The sequence below is a fragment of the Eleutherodactylus coqui genome, chromosome 13 (assembly GCF_035609145.1).
Source record: "Eleutherodactylus coqui strain aEleCoq1 chromosome 13, aEleCoq1.hap1, whole genome shotgun sequence".
Taxonomy (NCBI): domain Eukaryota; kingdom Metazoa; phylum Chordata; class Amphibia; order Anura; family Eleutherodactylidae; genus Eleutherodactylus; species Eleutherodactylus coqui.
The window spans coordinates 66499723-66519207 of record NC_089849.1 but is presented as its reverse complement, the minus strand read 5'-3'; the positions used below and the strand labels follow the sequence as shown (position 1 = coordinate 66519207).

At 41.7% G+C, this 19485-nt stretch overlaps 1 protein-coding gene across 1 annotated transcript in view; it reads left to right on the top strand.

The window, feature by feature from the left end:
• The window catches only part of MGAT5B (alpha-1,6-mannosylglycoprotein 6-beta-N-acetylglucosaminyltransferase B), a 90814-nt gene that overhangs the window by 38620 nt on the left and 32709 nt on the right, over positions 1-19485 (top strand). The window contains exons 4-14 of the mRNA XM_066586394.1: positions 2859-3006; positions 5642-5751; positions 7769-7842; positions 8064-8231; positions 9103-9267; positions 9376-9545; positions 11074-11205; positions 11564-11697; positions 13944-14074; positions 15403-15408; positions 18345-18500. Of these exons, the coding sequence (XP_066442491.1) occupies positions 2859-3006; positions 5642-5751; positions 7769-7842; positions 8064-8231; positions 9103-9267; positions 9376-9545; positions 11074-11205; positions 11564-11697; positions 13944-14074; positions 15403-15408; positions 18345-18500 (1394 nt within the window). The remainder of the gene's footprint in view (positions 1-2858; positions 3007-5641; positions 5752-7768; positions 7843-8063; positions 8232-9102; positions 9268-9375; positions 9546-11073; positions 11206-11563; positions 11698-13943; positions 14075-15402; positions 15409-18344; positions 18501-19485) is intronic.

Here is a 19485-nt window from a genome sequence, read left to right as displayed (position 1 = left end):
ATTCTTGCTCAGCTATCCGATTACTTTTAATAGGATACTGTTAATGAAGGGCAGAGATTCTGGTGTTTGATCCAGGTTTATTATTTAGTATGCTTATAGTATAGGTAGAGTTATTATTTAGTATGTTTTTAACTTTTGACTAAAGGCCCCAGCAGTGCTAGACTAAAAACAGCAGGGGCAGCTGTGTTGGGGGTGAGGATGGAAGAATGCCTCTTAGCTATAGTAGTATGTTCTGGCGTCTAAGAATGTCTTTGCAATTTGGAGTCATAATTGCCACTATGTGACTTACTTTTCAGGATCACCCTTTCTCAGAAGCAACATACTCCTTGATGACTTAATAGCGGGGTACATGCAAATAACATCCTCATAAATTAAACGAGAACATTTTGCCCATTAGAGCTTACAGTATTTTATGGGACCCCAGGATGCCAAGATGTAAACTCATTAGTTCAGGCTGATTACATTGCCCCTTTATTACAAAATCCACGGGCACTTTGTACGCTGCTCTTCCAATGCCATGGTGTGATTTCTTAGAGTTATTGCAGTAGGTAACAGTATGACGATAGCAGATAATCAGGTGTGGACAACGTAGGAAGAAATGTCACAGCCTTTCGCCTGAAGCTTTTATAGATTTCAGTAGATATCTATAGATTTTCCAAGTGAGAACAAACACTGCGGGAAGACTGGCGCTTCCTTCGGTGAGGTAATTAGTGCAGCAGGCAGTACACAGTCATTAAATATGTAGCCGTGCAGTCGTTTAATGAGTCTCTGTAGCCTAAACAAACCGTCACATGGTTAATTCTCCCTTGAGGCTTTCAAAGAAGAAAGTGTCGTAGAACACATGATTTCTGTTAGAGTAGTGTTGGTATCTAATTAATGGTATCTAATGGTTATCTCTACATAATGTCACTTGACGCTGAGAGGCTGCTGTACTGACCATGATCTGTTCTTTATATGTTCTTAATGGTTCAGAGATAAACTGTATTATGGTTTCATGTTGTACAGAGCCGAAATACAGCTGCCATAGAAGTCCATATGGCCACTACTGTATCTTTCATATAGAGCCATATGGAGTATTTTTTTCTGTTGGATTTCATACAAATCTGACTGATAAAGAATAGCGGCAGGCTTCATCAGACTCTGTATGTCTTGCCTCTAGGTAAGAATATCTCCATAAACAGAGTCTGACGGAGCCTCTACAGTAGTGCACAAAGCTGTGTGGTTCTATTGAAGACTAAGTACAGGGCTCTGCTATGCACATGATTCCTTATGTTAAAGGGGTTGTATGAGGATACACTTTTAGCACCTGTTCATAGATAAATTATGATAGATTGACCGCCACCGATCCTGAGACCGGGTATCTCATGTCCCCCTCTCCTCCTCATTGTGGGATTTCTGCACCCCCTACAGTGAGGACAGAGAGACTGAATGCAGCAGCGGTTGTGTACCCCTTTCCTTTTAAATGGGATTGCTGTAAATAGCCAAAAACTTGGAATGGCACTGTACATGCTCAGCCACCTCTCTATTCAATCTGATGTGATTACAAGTGGGAGAGGGGGATTTGGGACCCTTGTTCTTGGGATCGGTGCTAGAAAGGCCCCCATCCCAACCAATCAAGACTTTTATCACTTAGGTGTTACGTTCGTGTGGGCAAATGAGCACCAGGCTCACACGAACGGGACCCGAAGACATGGATTAGGGGAAACTGACCCTGTGCTGAAGGGAAGATGGCGAGACCCTACCTAACAAGCATAGTGATTGCCTCAATAAAGGCGGCCCCACGCTGGAACCTCGGCCCTGGCTCTCCCAACAACGGTGGTACACGAAACCAGGACAAGTCCAGACAAACCCAATGCACAAATCACTTACCACACAACCTCACATGCTAAAGCAGATGGTAAAACTAAATTTAAATATGGGGGATTAGTTTGTACATTGGCAAATAAACTTAAGCTGCAAGGCCGCAATCAAGGCTCCTCGAGTCTTGCAGACCCTACACTAGCAAGACACCAGATCAGGCAGCACAGCACACAGTTCACACAGCCTGGAACCTAAACACAACAGAACACACTGCAAGCTGCAAAGCAAGATGACAAGACACTACACAAACAGCAAGCTGCAGACTGACCAGACACCAACACAAGCAGACAAGACTGAGGAGATACAGCTTCCTCTAGCAGAGGAGCAGGAGTATATATACACACACCCAAACCCAGGGAATTGGCTGCACAGAACAACCACAACCAGCCAGCTCAATTAACCCTCACCTGTGCAGATGTGCTCCTGGAACCCTGTAGGACAATAAACTCAGGCAGCACAACCTAACATTAGGCTATGGTTTACTGGTGGAAGTTGTACCTAAAAGGGCTACATTTGAAGAGTAAAAGAAGCGGATCTACTTTTTTTCCTCCTCCATAAACCGAACTTTTCACTGAGTCTACGGAGGACAACCAGACAGCTACCACCTAAAAAGCCCTTGAGGTTGCTGTGCCCAATAGCATTACAAACCACCACGAAGAGTAGGGTGAGGGGTTCCTCTTCCAGAAGCCTGTAACATTTCTGGTATTTTTCGAGCTGCATTTTAAGTCTTATTCAGATGAATGACTATGTTGACTTCTTGATCTTGTTCTTCACTATAAGAAAAAAACTTATGGATGATTCATAAAGTTTCTTTACAAGTGTAACAATGCATACATTCCCCTAACTTGTAGGACACTATAGATTGATTTGTAGTAGACATGTTGGTTTTATCATACCACAATCTGTGCTTCATTAGCTTTTGATCCTAGTCTACATTAAGTAGTTGACTGCTTGGACATGATGGCGCACAAGTTTGGTAAATATGTCATTGTTTTCAGTCTTGGGTTTAGGAGAATCTCGAGGAGCCCTTCGCAGAATGAATGATATACTGGAGACCCTGGTGAGGAGGATGGACATCTTAGCCCGACTCGAAAATGTAAGCGAATCGCGCAGGACAGAAGACACGGGGCACTTCACTTTGGACAGGTTCGTAACTCGGTTGTTTTTCTATTCTTTGTGGATTTAATCAGCACAAACTCTACCAAGCCATGTGGTATAACTCATCACACTGTGTCTGCGAAGGGAAGAAGCAGGATGATCATTTTGATGAGAAATTGTCGTACTCCACAGAAGCCTGGGAACAGAAAATGACATTGTGTCAGGGTTTGTGTGCCTTGTCTCTGAAATATTCCTGACAGTTCTGTGCCAGTCTCAAAAATATCACATTTTATGGCATTGCAGCAAAGTATGTTGGGTACTTAATATTTTAATGATATGCAGATATGGTGTAATGTAAATTTTGTGTAACCATTAGCAGTACGTCCCAGTGCATTGTATTGATTTAGAAACCTTATGGTTAAAATACTGTATAAGAAAATGAAAGTCCCAGGAAGTGCTGAGTTTTGTTAGGTAGAAGAAGTCTATGCCATCTATGGTTGACCCATGGGATTGAACATCTGGTCCTCCATGTTAGCACAGGACAATAGTTCATATGCAATGAGAGTTGGTGCAGCAGATCATCCTTTCAATGCTTGATGTAAAAATGGTAATTGTTTAAGTTTGAAAACAATATCACTACAACAGAACAAATCAAATGAAAAATAACTAAACTTTACTAATACAGTACTCAACATGACATCATTTATAACTCACAAATGGTTGCAAGTATTGAAAAAAATGACTACACTTATCAATTTCTGATGCAATCCTACCCTTAAATCATATATCCATGACTCCCTTTACATTAAAATTTTTTGACCAATATCCAAGATGGCCACCACCCAAAAAGCCTACAGTCACCACAATAATGCTAAAAAAATTCCCAACCCATCTAAGTGTTGTACAAAGTTTTTTACTCGTATCTATTTTTGTTCAGAAGATATTCTGGGTGGCCCTGACTTTTGAATCACCCTGTATAGCCCTGATCAGTCAAGTCATATCTCATTTGGCCGCCTATGTAATTGCTACATTTCTCACAGTCTAAACTTATACTACATTTTGGTTGATTTTGCATTAAAACTAGTTTATTAAGCATATAATCAGATACAGTAATATACAGGGTGATTCTCTCACTAGGAAACCCAACTATTTTTCAAAAACTTTGTAATTTGTACATGGTTCCCTACGAAAATTGATCTGTATTTACCTTGTATGTTGCAAAACAATGTCTACCTAGAGCATATGTTGAAAATGGCCCCTCCAGCATCCAAGTGCTTTTGTACGCGGGTCTACATCTGCTATTATGACATTGGTAATGGTAGCACCCTTCCACCATGCCGCGTCTTTGAGGATATCAGCTGTTTTCAGCCTCCTGCTGTATACACAACCCTTTAGTGAACTCCACAAGAAGGAATTCTATGGTGTCAGATCTGGTGATTTTGGCAGCCATAGATTTTTCAAAATTAATTAGCCAATTAAATAACTTTAAGTTTACCTCATCCATGCATTAAATACGTATGCAGCACATTGTACCATCTTGTTGAATGTAACCTTCCATTAATTTGTCATCTGTTATCTAGTTTTCCGCCAGTTTGTGAATACAGGATTTGGTTGGTAACTTCCTTCACTACTAACTCCGAAATGCCCTTTGACATTGTTTAAATGAACCCGTTCACCAGTATTCACGAACAGCAAACACCTGTTCGTCAATGGAGTACCAGTGTGGCACACTGAGTCAGACACCTATTTGTTGGTCCTGTCTCAACGTCATGGGTACAGTCCACTTTGTGGAGCACTGTGATGGTTCGATAGACCTAGGGTGAGAATTATGAAACTGCCTTAAAAAAAACTGTCTTTGTTGCTTACAGCAACCAATCACAGCTCAGCTTTCATTCCTCTGTGATTGGTTGCTATCGGCAATAAAGTTTTTGTTTTAGACAGTTTCATAACTCTGCTCCATAATCTTTGTCTATGCCAATTTTTATAGGGAACTATACAAAAATGTAAGTTATTGAGGAATGTTTGGGTTTCCTTGCGAGTTTGTGACTATAGTCTGTCTCGTGAAGAGATTGCAGTCAATAGTTGCAGCATTGAGTGCATCACTCCACCGTTTGTGGTTGGAGGATTGACCACCTGTGACAAATGTCCCTGCTGCTAATCACGTGACCATCTCTGTTGACCAGAGGAGAAGCAAGGAGAGAACCGGAATCTTTCAGGATACATTGATGTGAGATATTTATGTGAAACATTGGTCCATATCAAGTATGTATTGGCTGCACTGGAGAAGGAGGTAGGGAGGGAAATTTTTTTGTTGGTTCGGTCTTTATACATCTGTATGAAATGTGCTTAAAATCTCAATAAAAATTGTTTTATTAAAAAAACTAAAAAATTTTTTTTTTCATTCCAATTTTGCACTGGAGTCCGGCTGCATGTGGCCAAGAGGAATCCTGACTATTAATTATCTGTCTGGACATAAGATAATTATTATAGATTTACCATAAATTGTAGGCTGATATAATGTCTCGGTGACTTTGGGCATATTCTCTTAAAACTGGAAAATACAGCAAAATGTTGGATAGAGATAAAAGATCCCAGCAAAATGTTTATGAGAGAAAAGTGATAGATAATAAAAAAAATAGCATGCGACTGCCTGTCACTGGCGATGTGTGTATGTGTCTTGCAGTGTGCACTCAGTGGGTCTGATGGAGAAGATTCAGGCAATTGCTCAGAATGTGTCTGACATTGCAGTCAAAGTTGATCAGATCTTGCGGAACAGCCTCCTGAGAGGAAAAGGTGAGAAAGAGTGCCATAACACCCGTTATATGTATCCTAGACATACTAAAGTTTGAAGTAGTTGCAGATTCTTTGTATTGTTTTCACATTTTATATACAATTCTATTTATTAGATCAAATACTGATTTAATAAGTCCTCCAACCAGACATTGGAGATCCCTGGCTTCATTGTTACTTCAGTAAGTGGCCAACTCCATTCGGGTGCTGGAGTGAGTGTAAATCTAAGCAAATGCCCAGGGCCACTATTTCTAAGGGGGCCACCAAGGAAATGAACCACCTGACAGTGGAATGTAAACCTATCCCACTCCACTGCTATCTCCAGTAGTTGGGCAGAACCCTCTCTCATTGCGTCTCTCTTTCATTCTCCATTGAACTGTATGATCAGTGCAATGCAAAAAGCAGAAACTTAATTGTATCAGTGAATTAGATATAGGGAAAAGGGAAGGGACATGTTATTTGTATAGCACCAACTTATTCCACAGCGCTTTTCGGGTAATTTGTACTCATTTTACCAACCTCAGAGGGATGGAAGGCTGAGTCAACCTTGACCCGGCTACCTGAACCAAGCGGGGATTGAACCCGCAAACTTCAGGTCAGGAGTGAGAGCTTTGGACTCCATTGTGCTGCCTTTAAACCCCTTCATTGCCTTAACACTCTGCGCCACACCCTTAGACCACCTAAGGAATTTATTCTTGAAGGTACTTTGGAATAAACCCTTTCATTTCCCAAGACCACAATGGGATTTATCTTTGAACTTCTTCATTGTTTTAGACCAGTGTTCCCCAACTCCAGTCCTCAAGGCCCCCCTAACAGGTCATGTTTTCAGGATATCCTATAGTCAGTACACCTGTGGCAATGTCTAAAGCACTGACAATAATTACATCACCTGTGCAATACTGAAGGATATCCTATAGTAAGAACACCTGTGGCAATGTCTAAAGCACTGACAATAATTACATCACCTGTGCAATACTGAAGGATATCCTGAAAACATGACCTGTTGGAGGTCCCTGAGGACTGGAGTTGGGGAACACTGCTCTAGACTACCAGGGATATAACCATGTATCGCTTTATTATTCTGCACCAGAGATTTAAAGGTGTATTCTGATTAGGGGATGAATTTTCAAGTTTTCACCCATCCATTAGATGGGTGAAAACTGATAGATTGTTTAGGGGTCGACTACTGAGACCCCCACAGAACCCTAGAATGGGTGTCCCATTTCCTCTATCCTCCTCACTTTCTGGTTGCTTCTCCGATGTTATTGAATGGAGGGCAGGTTGGGCTTGTACAGTGCAGCTCCATTCATTTTCAATTGAACTGCTGAAAAAACGGGAGGACAAAGCACTCCTGCCAGCCCCATTGTATTGAATTTAGCGGTAGCGCAAACGCTACCTGTCTTCTATTAAGTGATGTAGGAGAAGCAACCAGGAAGTGAAGAGGACGGGGGAAACGGAACCCCATTCTTGAGATCGGTAGGAGTCCCTTCTATCGGACCCACGCTTATCTATCAGTTTCCATCCATGGATGAGAACTTGAAAATGCATCCTTTAACTAGAATACCCCATTAAAGATTTAATTATTAATGTCTTCACTGTTCTAGAGCACCCTAGACCACTAGGGATATGAACTTTAACCTCTTCACCTACCAAGATCACAAGGAATGATTACATTAACTACTGTCCATTCATTAACTTGAATTTACTATTTGTTACTATTTGGGTACAGATTGGCAGTATTCTATGGGCATTGTATGGGAGTTTTATATGTGTGTCCATATATGTATAGACACTCTAGACAGAAATGATGAGTGGAAGCTCTACTTTTCGTGTTGCTCATGGCCTTATTTTCTCTAAAACCTCTGTTGGCTCCATGATGGTATTTTCACAGGGTGTCAGAGAAAGTCTGTATAGAGCCAGAGGGGTCATTGACGCTGTTGCTGCCAACCATTTTGTAATGATCTTCTTGTACTAGCTTGTTCTTTTCTTTCATGTATTGAGTTCTTAATATATATTTTAGTTATTGAAGGTCAGAGGGATCTATGTGAAATCCCAAGAGACCCCCGATTCCCAGACTGCTCTGGAAAAGTGGAGGTAAATGATGTCCTACATACATTCTTACTATTTTTTATAAGGACTGCTTTACATACACTGTTTTGTCATTAATATTCTGTATGACATGTTTGATATGAATTACCTTTATGTATTGACGATATCATATTTAAGATATGCTTATTCATTACTGATTGTTACTTAGAAGCAAGTCATCTTGAAGTTGGTATCACTTGTCTTCTAATAACCCTATACCGTTTCAGTGGATGCGATCACGATGGACATCAGATCCATGTTATGCTTTCTATGGAGTGGATGGTACAGAATGCTCCTTTCTGGTATATCTCAGTGAGGTGGAATGGTTCTGTCCAGTTCTACCCTGGAGAAATCAATCCATCAGTCCATTTTCCAAAGCCCACACAAAAAAACAGGTATGAATGGAAAGTCGAATAAAATAAGCCCTATGCACAAAGCAAACCATGGCAAGAAGTTCAACTATACTGGCATATGCTTTAGAAGCAAAATTTTCATGCTTTTTGACCAACCCAATCTGTGCAGACAATGTAGAGAAAAGTCTGGCACACGTGCAGCCTTCCAAGGGAAGATGTTTAGCCAAGAAGTGCAGAAAAACCATCTTTATTGATTAATCAACATAAAATCAGCAGATTGGTTTCCCCACGGCTGGACACTGGTTAATCCACATATCTCCATGGAGCCTGACCTTTTGCCCTAAACAAGATCAGTCAGCCTATACAGCTCAGCTGTCCTTAATCCAGCTTAACTGAAGAAGAGGATCTCCGCCTCGAAATGTGTTTTATGCTGATTCATCAGTAAAGAAGTTTTTATCCTCTACTTATTGGCCAAAAGTCCTTTCTTGGAAGGTTGCTCCAATGTGCCAGACTTTTCTCTACACTTTACTGTCTGCATATCAGTCCATGCCTACCACCAGTAAGCCATACTTCTGGCTTGCTTTACCTCCATGAACCCATCAGCTCAATCATTTGGCCTCGCTCTCAACTGACAATTTTAGGTACCGCCACAGGGTCCCTCTACCCATTCTTCTCCCTCTAGCAAGCCAATCCGTGGCATCAGTCAAGTGTAGAGCATAGTTGTACAGATAGCCATGGACCTCCCAAACCCAGCTGATCCATGCATCTGCTCAAGTTTGCCTGGTGCTATTACAGGCTTCAAGGCTGCTACAGTCCTTCTCACCTAAAACCTTCATTCAACAGTGTTCCAGAATTTCTCCATATTGCTCAAGTTAAGTACCCTTGAACCCTCATGTAACATTTGTTTCCACAGGCGGCCTTCCGCACAGAACTCTCCTCTCTTCTTGATGTAATGGGTACTGGTAAAGAATCTCTCATCTTCATGAAGAAAAGGCTAAGGAGGCTTGAGGCTCAATGGCTTCTAGCTGCTAGGAGGTTAGAGGCCAAGATTCAAAATAAGCCAAATGAGCAGAAACAAGTATGGAAACTTTTAATCCTATTCATCCTGTTTAGTCTAATTTTATACCTACATATTTACTTTTTATTTCTTACACATCTTGTTCTATATTCTACTATCTCTCGGTAGATTCTAGTCCATATTGGATTTCTGACAGAAGAGTCTGGTGATGTTTTCAGTCCGAGAGTGCTGAAAGGTGGACCCCTGGGGGAGATGGTGCAGTGGGCCGATATCCTTGCGGCTTTATATGTGTTGGGTCACAGTCTAAAAATAACAGTGTCTGTAAAGGAACTGCAAAGGTGAGAAGAACAATGGTGGAATGCTATCAGTTTCTCCAATTTCCAGTTGAGCTCCAGAGTTACCATTTTGGTAGATTTGTAACTTGTTATTGGTGCTGAATCCTTTTCTTGACCATATTGCAATTGGCTACATGGTTGATGGCAAGAAATTAAAGGTGTAATTTATATTAACACTCATTGACAAAAAAAAAATAATGCACTGAGAAGTTGTTGAAATGGAATGAAACTTTGTGTGTGTGAATGTAATGATGACAATGGAAGTGATTATAGTATTAGAGCGAAGGGATATGTTTATTGCGGAAAGCTGTACAATTCAAAGCAAGCTCTATTACTCTGTTGGACTACCTCTAGCCTGGATACATGATCAGATACGGTCGGGCATGGAGGCATACAGGCTCTATATGTTATCCTTTGGCACATTTGCCCAGAGATGTTGCAACTGGGTCTCTAGATCCTGCACACTTGAATGCTGCTGAAGCTGGCAGCCCATACATGCTCCACCAGCAATAAATCTGCCGAGAAGGCTGGCCAAGGAAGCGTGGGAACCTGAAGAAAGCAATACTAGGAAAACATACTGTCTTTGGGTGAGCATTATTCTGCTGAAAAATGCTTGTTGGAAGCCCTTCCATGAGAGGAAGACATGTGGTCGCAGGATGCCCTGAACATATTGCTGAGCTGTTAGTGTCCCTTGATCACTATACCAGCAGTTGCTTTGCTCTACAGCAAAGACAAGATTGAAGTTCTCACCACAAGTCCGGCAAACTCAAACACGACCTTCGTAGGTTCCCAAACAGAAACTGGATTCATCGTTAAAGACAATACGGTTTCTATCCGTAGCAGTCCAGGTTTCTCATCCATACACTACTGCAAACAAAGGCGATGGTGTTGGGGTGTTAATGGCAGGACATGCAATGAGCATTGTGATACCAAATTTTCTCCTGTTAAACACACGGAAATGGTCTGGGCAGTGACAGGGTCCAGTAAAGATGGTGCCACCTACGTCTGGATAGTGGACAACAAAATTGTTGGATCTGTTTGTGCTTGTATGGACCATCCGGAACCTGTTTGCCGTGTGTACGTGCCCTCACCTAACCACTGCTCTCAATACCTCCTAGCAGCTTGGTCAGAACGCCCTAAATGGCAGGCAATCGTCAAACAACCATCCCGCTACACTTATTCCAATGAAGTGCCCCATCTAAAAGTTTGTTAACTGGGTAAAAAATCTTTGAGTGCATCGTAGAGGCATGGCTAGCAGTCAACGATCTCTCACCAAGAGGTACACTACACAAAAGTAGCCTTGGAGAGCCTTTTTATAGGGCAACGAGGGAAGCACTTTTATAGCCTCTGGTTGCAAGACCCAGTGTCTAATCAGACCACAACTGTAATAATATCTGCCTGAGACATAACTGTGTGCCAAGTTTTGTAGAAATCTGACATTTCTCTCAGGGAACATTATTTTTTGGGTCAATGAGTGTAGATGGTAATTACCAGATGCTTCTTGAGGACACTAACCCTTTCTTCCTTATAGTTTCTTAGGTGTCCCACCTGGAAGGGGAAATTGTCCACTTACAGAACCTCTAAGTTTTGATCTCATCTACACAGACTATCATGGCATGCAGCAGATGAAGCAGCACATGGGATTGTCCTTCAGGAAGTACAGGTGAGAGCATGAGATTAATTAGAAGCCATGGACCCAGATATATTTTTATGTCTGCAACTATATCTGGGGCTTCCAGGCTTTTTTGACTTTTGACCTCTTACTGACACCTTGACGTATAACTTAGACACCTGACCTCCTGTGGCATCATTTGGCTACTTGATGGTTTACAATGACTATTGACTTGTCCCAGAGTTCGACCAGCTATTATGCTCAAAACTGTAATTATTACTCCCCATAGTTAGTTTCCTATTGTACTTTGATTTATGTTGACACCCCATAAATAAATAGATCCCTGCACTCCACACCGACATTTGGCCCCTTACAGAGGGTCCACACCATGAACACCCCCCTCCTGCAGGTGCCGTCTGCGTGTGGTGGACACATTTGGGACAGAGCCAGCGTATAACCATGAAGAGTATGCCACACTCCACGGCTACCGCACAAACTGGGGATACTGGAACCTGCACCCCAAACAGTTCATGACAATGTTCCGTGAGTTTGGGAAGAGAATTCTTGGGGGGTTCAACGGAAGTGATCGGACTTCTCGCTAAGCATGCTACATGACATTCATGTGTCTTTTTTGTGCTGCCTGAAAATGATAAGCCTATATATATATATGCTGTATTTTGTGCTGTCATTTCCTAGCTAATAAAGGGGAAGTATCACTATGTATTAGTTGACTTTATGTTTACGTACATTGCCACCATTGGCCGATTCAAGCACAGAGTCGTCCCAGCAATAATCGCATGTGTGCCTTCAGACATTAGCGATGACTGCTCAGTGGATGGAGGTGGAGCGGGCCAGAGATCCCTTCTGGCTGCTCGTTTCTATTCACAGTGAACAGGCCGTTGTTCATAGATGACTGACTGCCTGTTCACATGGGCCGATTTATTGTTTGATTTTTATGCCTACTGAAACCGAACGACGAATGATAAGCCAACCAATTATGGTTCGTTGTTCAGTCATTGGCAGGATTTACGCTGAACCATTATATCATCCAGATTCCTGCGATCCAGCGAGAATCTGAACAAGTATTTTTTCATGTAAAAGGACCCTTAGTTATTCCTCATCCTGTGGATAATTTCATTTTGTGGGACAACCCTTTTGAGGGCAGTCAATTGCACAAAAATACAAAGGACCTTTAAATGAAACTTCCCCTTTGTTCTGCTCTTGCTTTGAATGAACGTCCATCTATGTCCCCCGTGGAGTTCATTTATCTTTATCTCTTTATTAGGCACATGCATTGTCCTCCATTATTAGTACTGGCAACAATTGCAATAAAGTATTTATAATGCCCAATGCACTACACTATATTAGAGGGAAATGTCATTTAAGGTGAAGCTCATTTAGTATAATTGGAGGACAGGGAAGTGAGAGGTAGAAGTGTGATTTATGAATTAGCACATTCATTTAGTGGGAAATTGGTTGGCATAAATAGTTTACAATGAAGTGCAGTGAAGACTGGCCAGGAGGGAGTCTGATGACCTGAAGATATGCATTAAATAAGTTATACCACGTTATACCATGAGCAAAGCACAACTAGATGCTCCTGGGCAATATAAATACATTTATGAAAGTTTGCACCTTATATATAGTATAGTGTGGCAGGATATCAATAGGGCTTTATGTCTTCTCAAAAAAGAAGATGCCCTGTAGAACAGCTGCAAGGGAAATGCTATGTAGCATGGCTATATGGCATGGCAAGTATTCAAATGAATGGACGACCAAGTAGGAGTAATTTTATATCTGCACTGCAACCTCGGGTTGCAGGTTCTGTCACAGATCTGGAGGTAAAATGACAGGCAGCTGAGCCAAAACCAAACGGATGCCATTATAGTCAATGGGGTCCATTTGGCAATGTTCGGTTCCGTCTTAAGGCGAAGCAGTTCAGCAAGGGGATTTCTCTTTCCTGCTCTCCGAATGGAGCAGGAAACCAGATCCCCGGTGCCGATGTGAATCTATAGATTGCCAGATTGAAGTCAGGAAAAATTTTTATTCCCCTAAATGGGGAAAATTAGCTTCTACCTCATTGTTTTTTCTCCCTTCTTCTGGATCAACATCGGGGAGTAATAGGCTGAACTGGATCAAAATATGTATTTTTTTCGGCCTTACATACTATGCTACCCAAAATCGTGGTTGCACCAGGTCCACCAGATCAGGAGCTTCTCTCCTCTCTGTAGGACACAAGCCAATGACCTTTCCCCCTTCATGTTCTTATATCCTAATAGCACAGACCCAGTATATAGTCATGAGAAATTTGTCACACTCCATGTCCAATGGAGATAATAAAACTTACACCCAAAACAGTTCATGACATTGTTCCAAGAGTCTAGGAAGAGTTTTGGGGTAATGTCCAGTTGGGAGAACCTCCTTTTTTTTCAAGGTGTGCCAAACAGATCTAGTGCTCTGTAACAATATCGTTCATATGCAGTACACAGATAAAGGACACACATATACAGTACCTTTCAATCATCAATCAATGAATGACTTAATCATAGCACTGCATGAAACTAGTGGCCCCGTTCCTGCATTTGTGGCGCACCTATGTTACTGCACGTCCCTTTTGCGGAGTTTACTGCTTTCCTGCACCTTCATTGCTGCACTGCCGGATTTCTTGTATTGGGTAGCATTGATCGTGCATCTCTGTGCCTGACGTTATCTTCTATAGCTCCCTAACCGCAGTTTAGATACAAAACACGACTTCTAGGCGGTTTCAGCTCTGTATTCTTGTTCTACAGCTCACACTCCAGATAATTCCTTTATGGGGTTTGTGACAGATGAACTGAATGAAACTGAGCGCCAACAGGTGTCTCAGAACAAGGTCAGAAACATGGCTGTTGTATATGGGAAGGAAGCCGCTATGTGGAAGGTAAACTCTCCTCACTTACTTATATGTAAATCTAAGACCACTTTTTAACTACCATAAATCATTCTATTTGGTTATATTCTCCATTTTCATTGAAAAGGTTTTCCCATGAACAATACTTATCCTAATCACATGATAAGTGTCTGATTACTGGGGGCCCCACCACTTGAACCCCCACTGTTAAGAAGAACAGGGTCCCATGTTCCATGTTTGGTTGGGACAGTGGTCATGCATGTGTGCTGCCTCTCCATTCAAACTCTATAGGATTGATGAAGATAGCCAAGTACAGCACTTGGATATTCCCTTCAATAGAGTTTTAATGGAGAGGTAGTACATAGGTTCGACCGGCACCCTACAGTACCAAGGACTTTGGTTAAGACTTTGTTTAGTTTATACTGGTAAAGACTCCGACATGCTTCATATTAATACTGTTGAGTAAACTGAACCAGTAGAACCCTGTTTTGGGTTGAACTTTGCTAAAAGTTTGGTTTGGCACAAACATGAACTGAGCTTTTAGCAAAGTTCTACTGATTTAAGCGCTGCGGAATAAGTTGGCGCTATACAAATAAAGATTATTATTATTATTTGGTTCACTCAACACTGGTGTATAACACTAAGAGCTATACAATCCCAGTATAACACTCCCGGAGTGTTTTGCAGACCTTTTATGGCTCTTAAACAGTGTTATACACCACTTTTAGGGGTTTTGGTGAACTTCCTGTCCAGTTTAAACTAATTCGGACCCAACCGTACGTTTTGGAAAAGTTGGGCAAACCGGCCAAACCAAACTTTTCAAATGTTTGCTCATCACTACTTATAAGTCTACATACTGTTACTTTCAATAATACATTTCCATCATATGTCTTCTACTATTGTTTCGATTTGGTTATGCAATGTTACTTCCCACTATTTATTGTCTGTGCTAACATTTACTATACTTTTATCATCCCATCTGTACTTGCACCATGTAGATCATCAGTATTTGGATGAACAATTCTGTGATATGTTTTCTCTGTAATGTCTGTGTTATATCACCTTATACTAGTGTATGTCCTGCCATATAAAGGTAGAGAAGAGAACACTAGATAACATTTTTGGTTGATCTACGAACTGTTTTATACTTTGGTTCCATTCTTCTCATTTCACCTGCGCTCCATGGAACATTCCACATGTCTGAGAAAACTATTCTGTTGTCCACTACAAGCATTTCCATCGTATCTACTTAACAGCAAGTTGATTCTTCTATCGTTGTTTTACAAAAAAAAGTTTCATGAATTACTCACACCCCTCTCTCTTTCTCCTATGGATTGTTCCTTGATGACGTTGCACAGTTGCAGGTATGAATTTATATCTACATCCTTTGTAGTCATTGATTTATCTTACACTGAAACGTTGACAATGACGTCTACACTGATGGCCATAGAGACATATAGTAGCACTTCTGACCAGCTTTTACCTTTAGAAATGCAGCAGTTTGTCATGGCATAGATTCCACTAGGTGTTGAAATCGTTTTGCGTGAATATTGGTCCAAGCGAGCAGGATGTGTTCATCAATTCATCATGTTTGATGGAGTTTAGGTGACATCACAACTTCAGCCTCAACTCATACCACCATACTTTCGGTGCATACACCCTGTAATTTGATGCTAGGTGCTGAAAATCGTACATCTCCCATGGTGCATGGACTGATTGGCCAACAGGAAGGTGTTTCCCCTAGCCGGCCAATCAGCCATAATGGAAGTGTATTTATTCCAAGTCCGTCTCTCCGTGAGCGCCAGTTATTGTCCTGCCTAAGGTATCTGGTGTGACAGCCATCTCTTGCCAGTTAAATGCCAGTGGCTCTTTATTCTTTGTTGTGCTTATTCACTTCTACTAAATACTGTGCCATATACAGTGCTTTCTCCATCTGCATTAAACATCTTCCCTATCTTTCATCTAGGGACAGATTAGGCCTCTTAGATTCCTGATGCAGGGCCGCCCTTATCAGGACACTTACCCTACTTCTAGGCAGGGTCTGCCACTCCAAAGTTGGTTAGGAATAGCGTTTCCATCACTGTACTTGTGTTACCATTATTTGCCCTATTTTGTGTTTCCTGTGGTTTGGTGATATAACATGTCAATATCAGTCCATTAAAAATATTAATTATGTCTTGGTCTGACGTGTTGGTGATGTCCGTGAAGGATCCCAAACTTGCAGCCTATATGAATGTAACAATGACCATGTTAGATTGGAAGTCATTCAAATAACTTTCCCCTTTTCCAATTCTAATGTGGCTGTACACTAAAATGGATCCACAGAAAATTTGCTCCCTTGATTTTATTAAGCACTCTGGGGTCACATGTCTAATTTCCATATGCGGAAACTCCAATAGTGAAAATGCTGGTATCTCTAATAGGTGGCCATTCAGTGTATATTGTTGGGTTATTAAATGATGTGTGAAAACTGAGATGAATAGGTACACAAAGATAGTATTATATAGGAAGGAACGAGGGAGCAAGAGAAGCTTCTTAAAGGGGTACTTCAATATGATTCAATGACATGCCAGACATCAGAGAAGAGTTACAGTGGTGGAGGTCCTAATAGCGTATTAAAAATATATAAAAAATATTCATTATGAAGCCTGAATGGCTTTACAATGGAAATTCCAGTGGGAAAATCAGTATTTCTGAGTAATTTCATTTAATACTTTACAGCCTAGTAAAAATATATAGGGGAGGAATGTTCCCCCCCCCCTCCTGTTTTTTCCACCGATAGTTTGTTCTACCCTTTCTGTAGACCTCACAAAGGGTAAACCTTGAGTGGATAATGAATATGTTTTATGTCTTTACATTGGCAATGACCCTGAGTGTGCTAAGTGCACCATATCAAAGACAATTGTAGGCTTCATATTACAGAAGAGTGATTATTTCTTATTGTGTCCAGGAAATAGCCTTGCGTGCCGTCTAATGATAGGGCCTACGAAATAATATAGAATTCATCATTTTTGCAAATGGCCTCAGAGTAAATTCAGGAGGTTTTAAAGCGACAGGCCCTGCTACCTGAAATCTGGTAGTATTAACTCAGTATAAGGCCTCATGCACACGGGCGGATTCTTGCCGGGGCTGGCAACTCCCTACGGGTTCCAAAGCAATAGCTATCCATAGCATGCTATGGAAAAATGATTCTTCATGCGTACAAGTGGAAACCAATCGCAGTTTTCGCTCACGAATGAAAAAACGCAGCATGCTCCATTTTTTTGCGGTTTTCGCACGGACGGCTTCCATTGAAGTCAGTGGAAGCCGTCTGACCCGAGGCCTGGCTGCAATTGACATTGCGGAGGGGCCGCAGATTCTGTGGGAAAGGCAGGAGTTTAAAAAAACAAACTGTAATGCACATGTCCAACAGCAAACCGTGCGGACCATCCACAGTATAGAGAAGCCGGAAGAAGACAGGGACGCAGCGAGGAAGACGACGGTTACACAGGGTCACCCGCTGCGGTCAGGGCTAGATTCCATGCGGAATTCCGCAGCCGGAATCCAGACCTGCCATGTGCATTTGGCCAAAGTAGAAATGTATCATTATATATGTATCTATCCTGCGCATCACATAGGGAATATTTATTAACAAGCCTGGAACGTGTATTGTGATATAGGATATGTTTTCTCTGTGGTGTTCCAACAACGCAGTAGACACATGCCACCATTGCATCCTAATAGATAGGGGAATAGAGTCTAGCAAATACTTTGCCTTTCCTGAGATTAGGTCAAATGAACTGGGGGCATCATTTTCTTCTTTTTTTCTGGTGCCCCTCTTCTCTATATTTGCCCCTGTCATAGACAAATTATTTTTCTATCCACGTAAAAAGTATTATTTAGCATTACCCACAATATTTTAGTGCATAAGGGCGCCCACCCACTGGCGTTTGCGTTTTCCGCGGGGAAAAAACGCAGCGTTTTCGCCGCGTTTCCCGCGCGTTTTTCGCGGCGTTTTCGCGGCTTTTCCGTTAATTTCCATTGACATTCATGGGTGCATTAGGAGAAAAATAAGGACACATATGCAACTGACAGTTCCTATGTTAAAAACGCAAACGCAACGCAAAAAAAACGCCAGTGGACAGGAACACATGTTATCTCTATGCCTGTGCAGGAAAAACGCAAAACGCAAAACGCAGGTAAGAAAACGCCAGTGGGTGGGCGCCCTAACACTGAATTAAATTGATGATCATGTATATTGTATATGTTAGTGGCTGACTCTTCTGATCCCTGCTGTTAATGTGACATTGCCTTTTTCTAGGGTAAAGAAAAGTTTCTGGCAGTGCTGCACAAGCACATGGAGGTGCACGGGACTGTTTACTATGAGACCCAAAGACCCCCTGAAGTTCCTGCCTTTGTTAAAAACCACGGTTTGCTACCACAGCAGGATCTGCAGCAGCTGTTGAAGAAGGCCAAGGTGGGAGATGTGTTGTAAAGCTGCTGGTCAGCGATACATGTAGACATTTGCATTAGTATAAGAGCCCTTTTACACGGAACGATTATCGTTCAGATCCTCGATGGATCGTACGAATCTGGAATCAAAACCATAATTGTTCAGTGTAATTACCGCCAATGATTGAAAGATGAACGATAATTTGTTTGCTTATCATTCATCGTTCAGTTTTTGCAGGCATACAGAACAAACAACGATTGGTCCATATAAACAGGCAGTCATTCATCCGTGAACGACTGCCTGTTTTCTGTGAATGGAGGCGGGCAGCCAGAAGCGATCTCCAGCATGCTTCGTCTCCATCCACTGAGTAACCATCACTTTAGCATGAAGGCACAGGAGCAATAACCGCTGGGACAACTATGATGATCGTCCCATGTAAAAAGACCCTAAAGGCCCATTTAGACACAACGATTATCGCTCAAAAGCCGTCTTTTGAGTCAAAATCGTTGTGTGTAACTGCACTAACATCGTGCCGTTTTCGTTACCCCATCGCTCATTAAGTCATCTGAATCTACAGGTTTCTGTGGGATTGGCCAACTATCTAAAGTGTATGGGGCTATACCAACTTTTCCTCCAATGGTTGCTGTCACGCATGTTGGATTTTAAAATCTTTTGTTCCCGTAGGTGATACGCCACTGCCAGACAGCAGACCTTGTTAAGCCATGTGTGCACTTCTATGGAGGAATCAGGAAGAATAGTTGTTTGGCCAATAGCTATTGAAGGTGCCAAGGGCAACCTATGTAGGGGTTTCTTCACACACCACTTTCTGGCTACACCCTGTATGTAAAGATCCTATTGCCTGTGTAATAGAGAATGACTTGATTTCTGAAGAGGACGACAATACAAGATTGTCCCCTGCGTCCCCTTCTCTCCTTGTTGGTTAATGAGCCTTTGGCAAAATAATGATGTATGCCAATGTCGATAAATAAAGATAAAACTGTATTGCTTC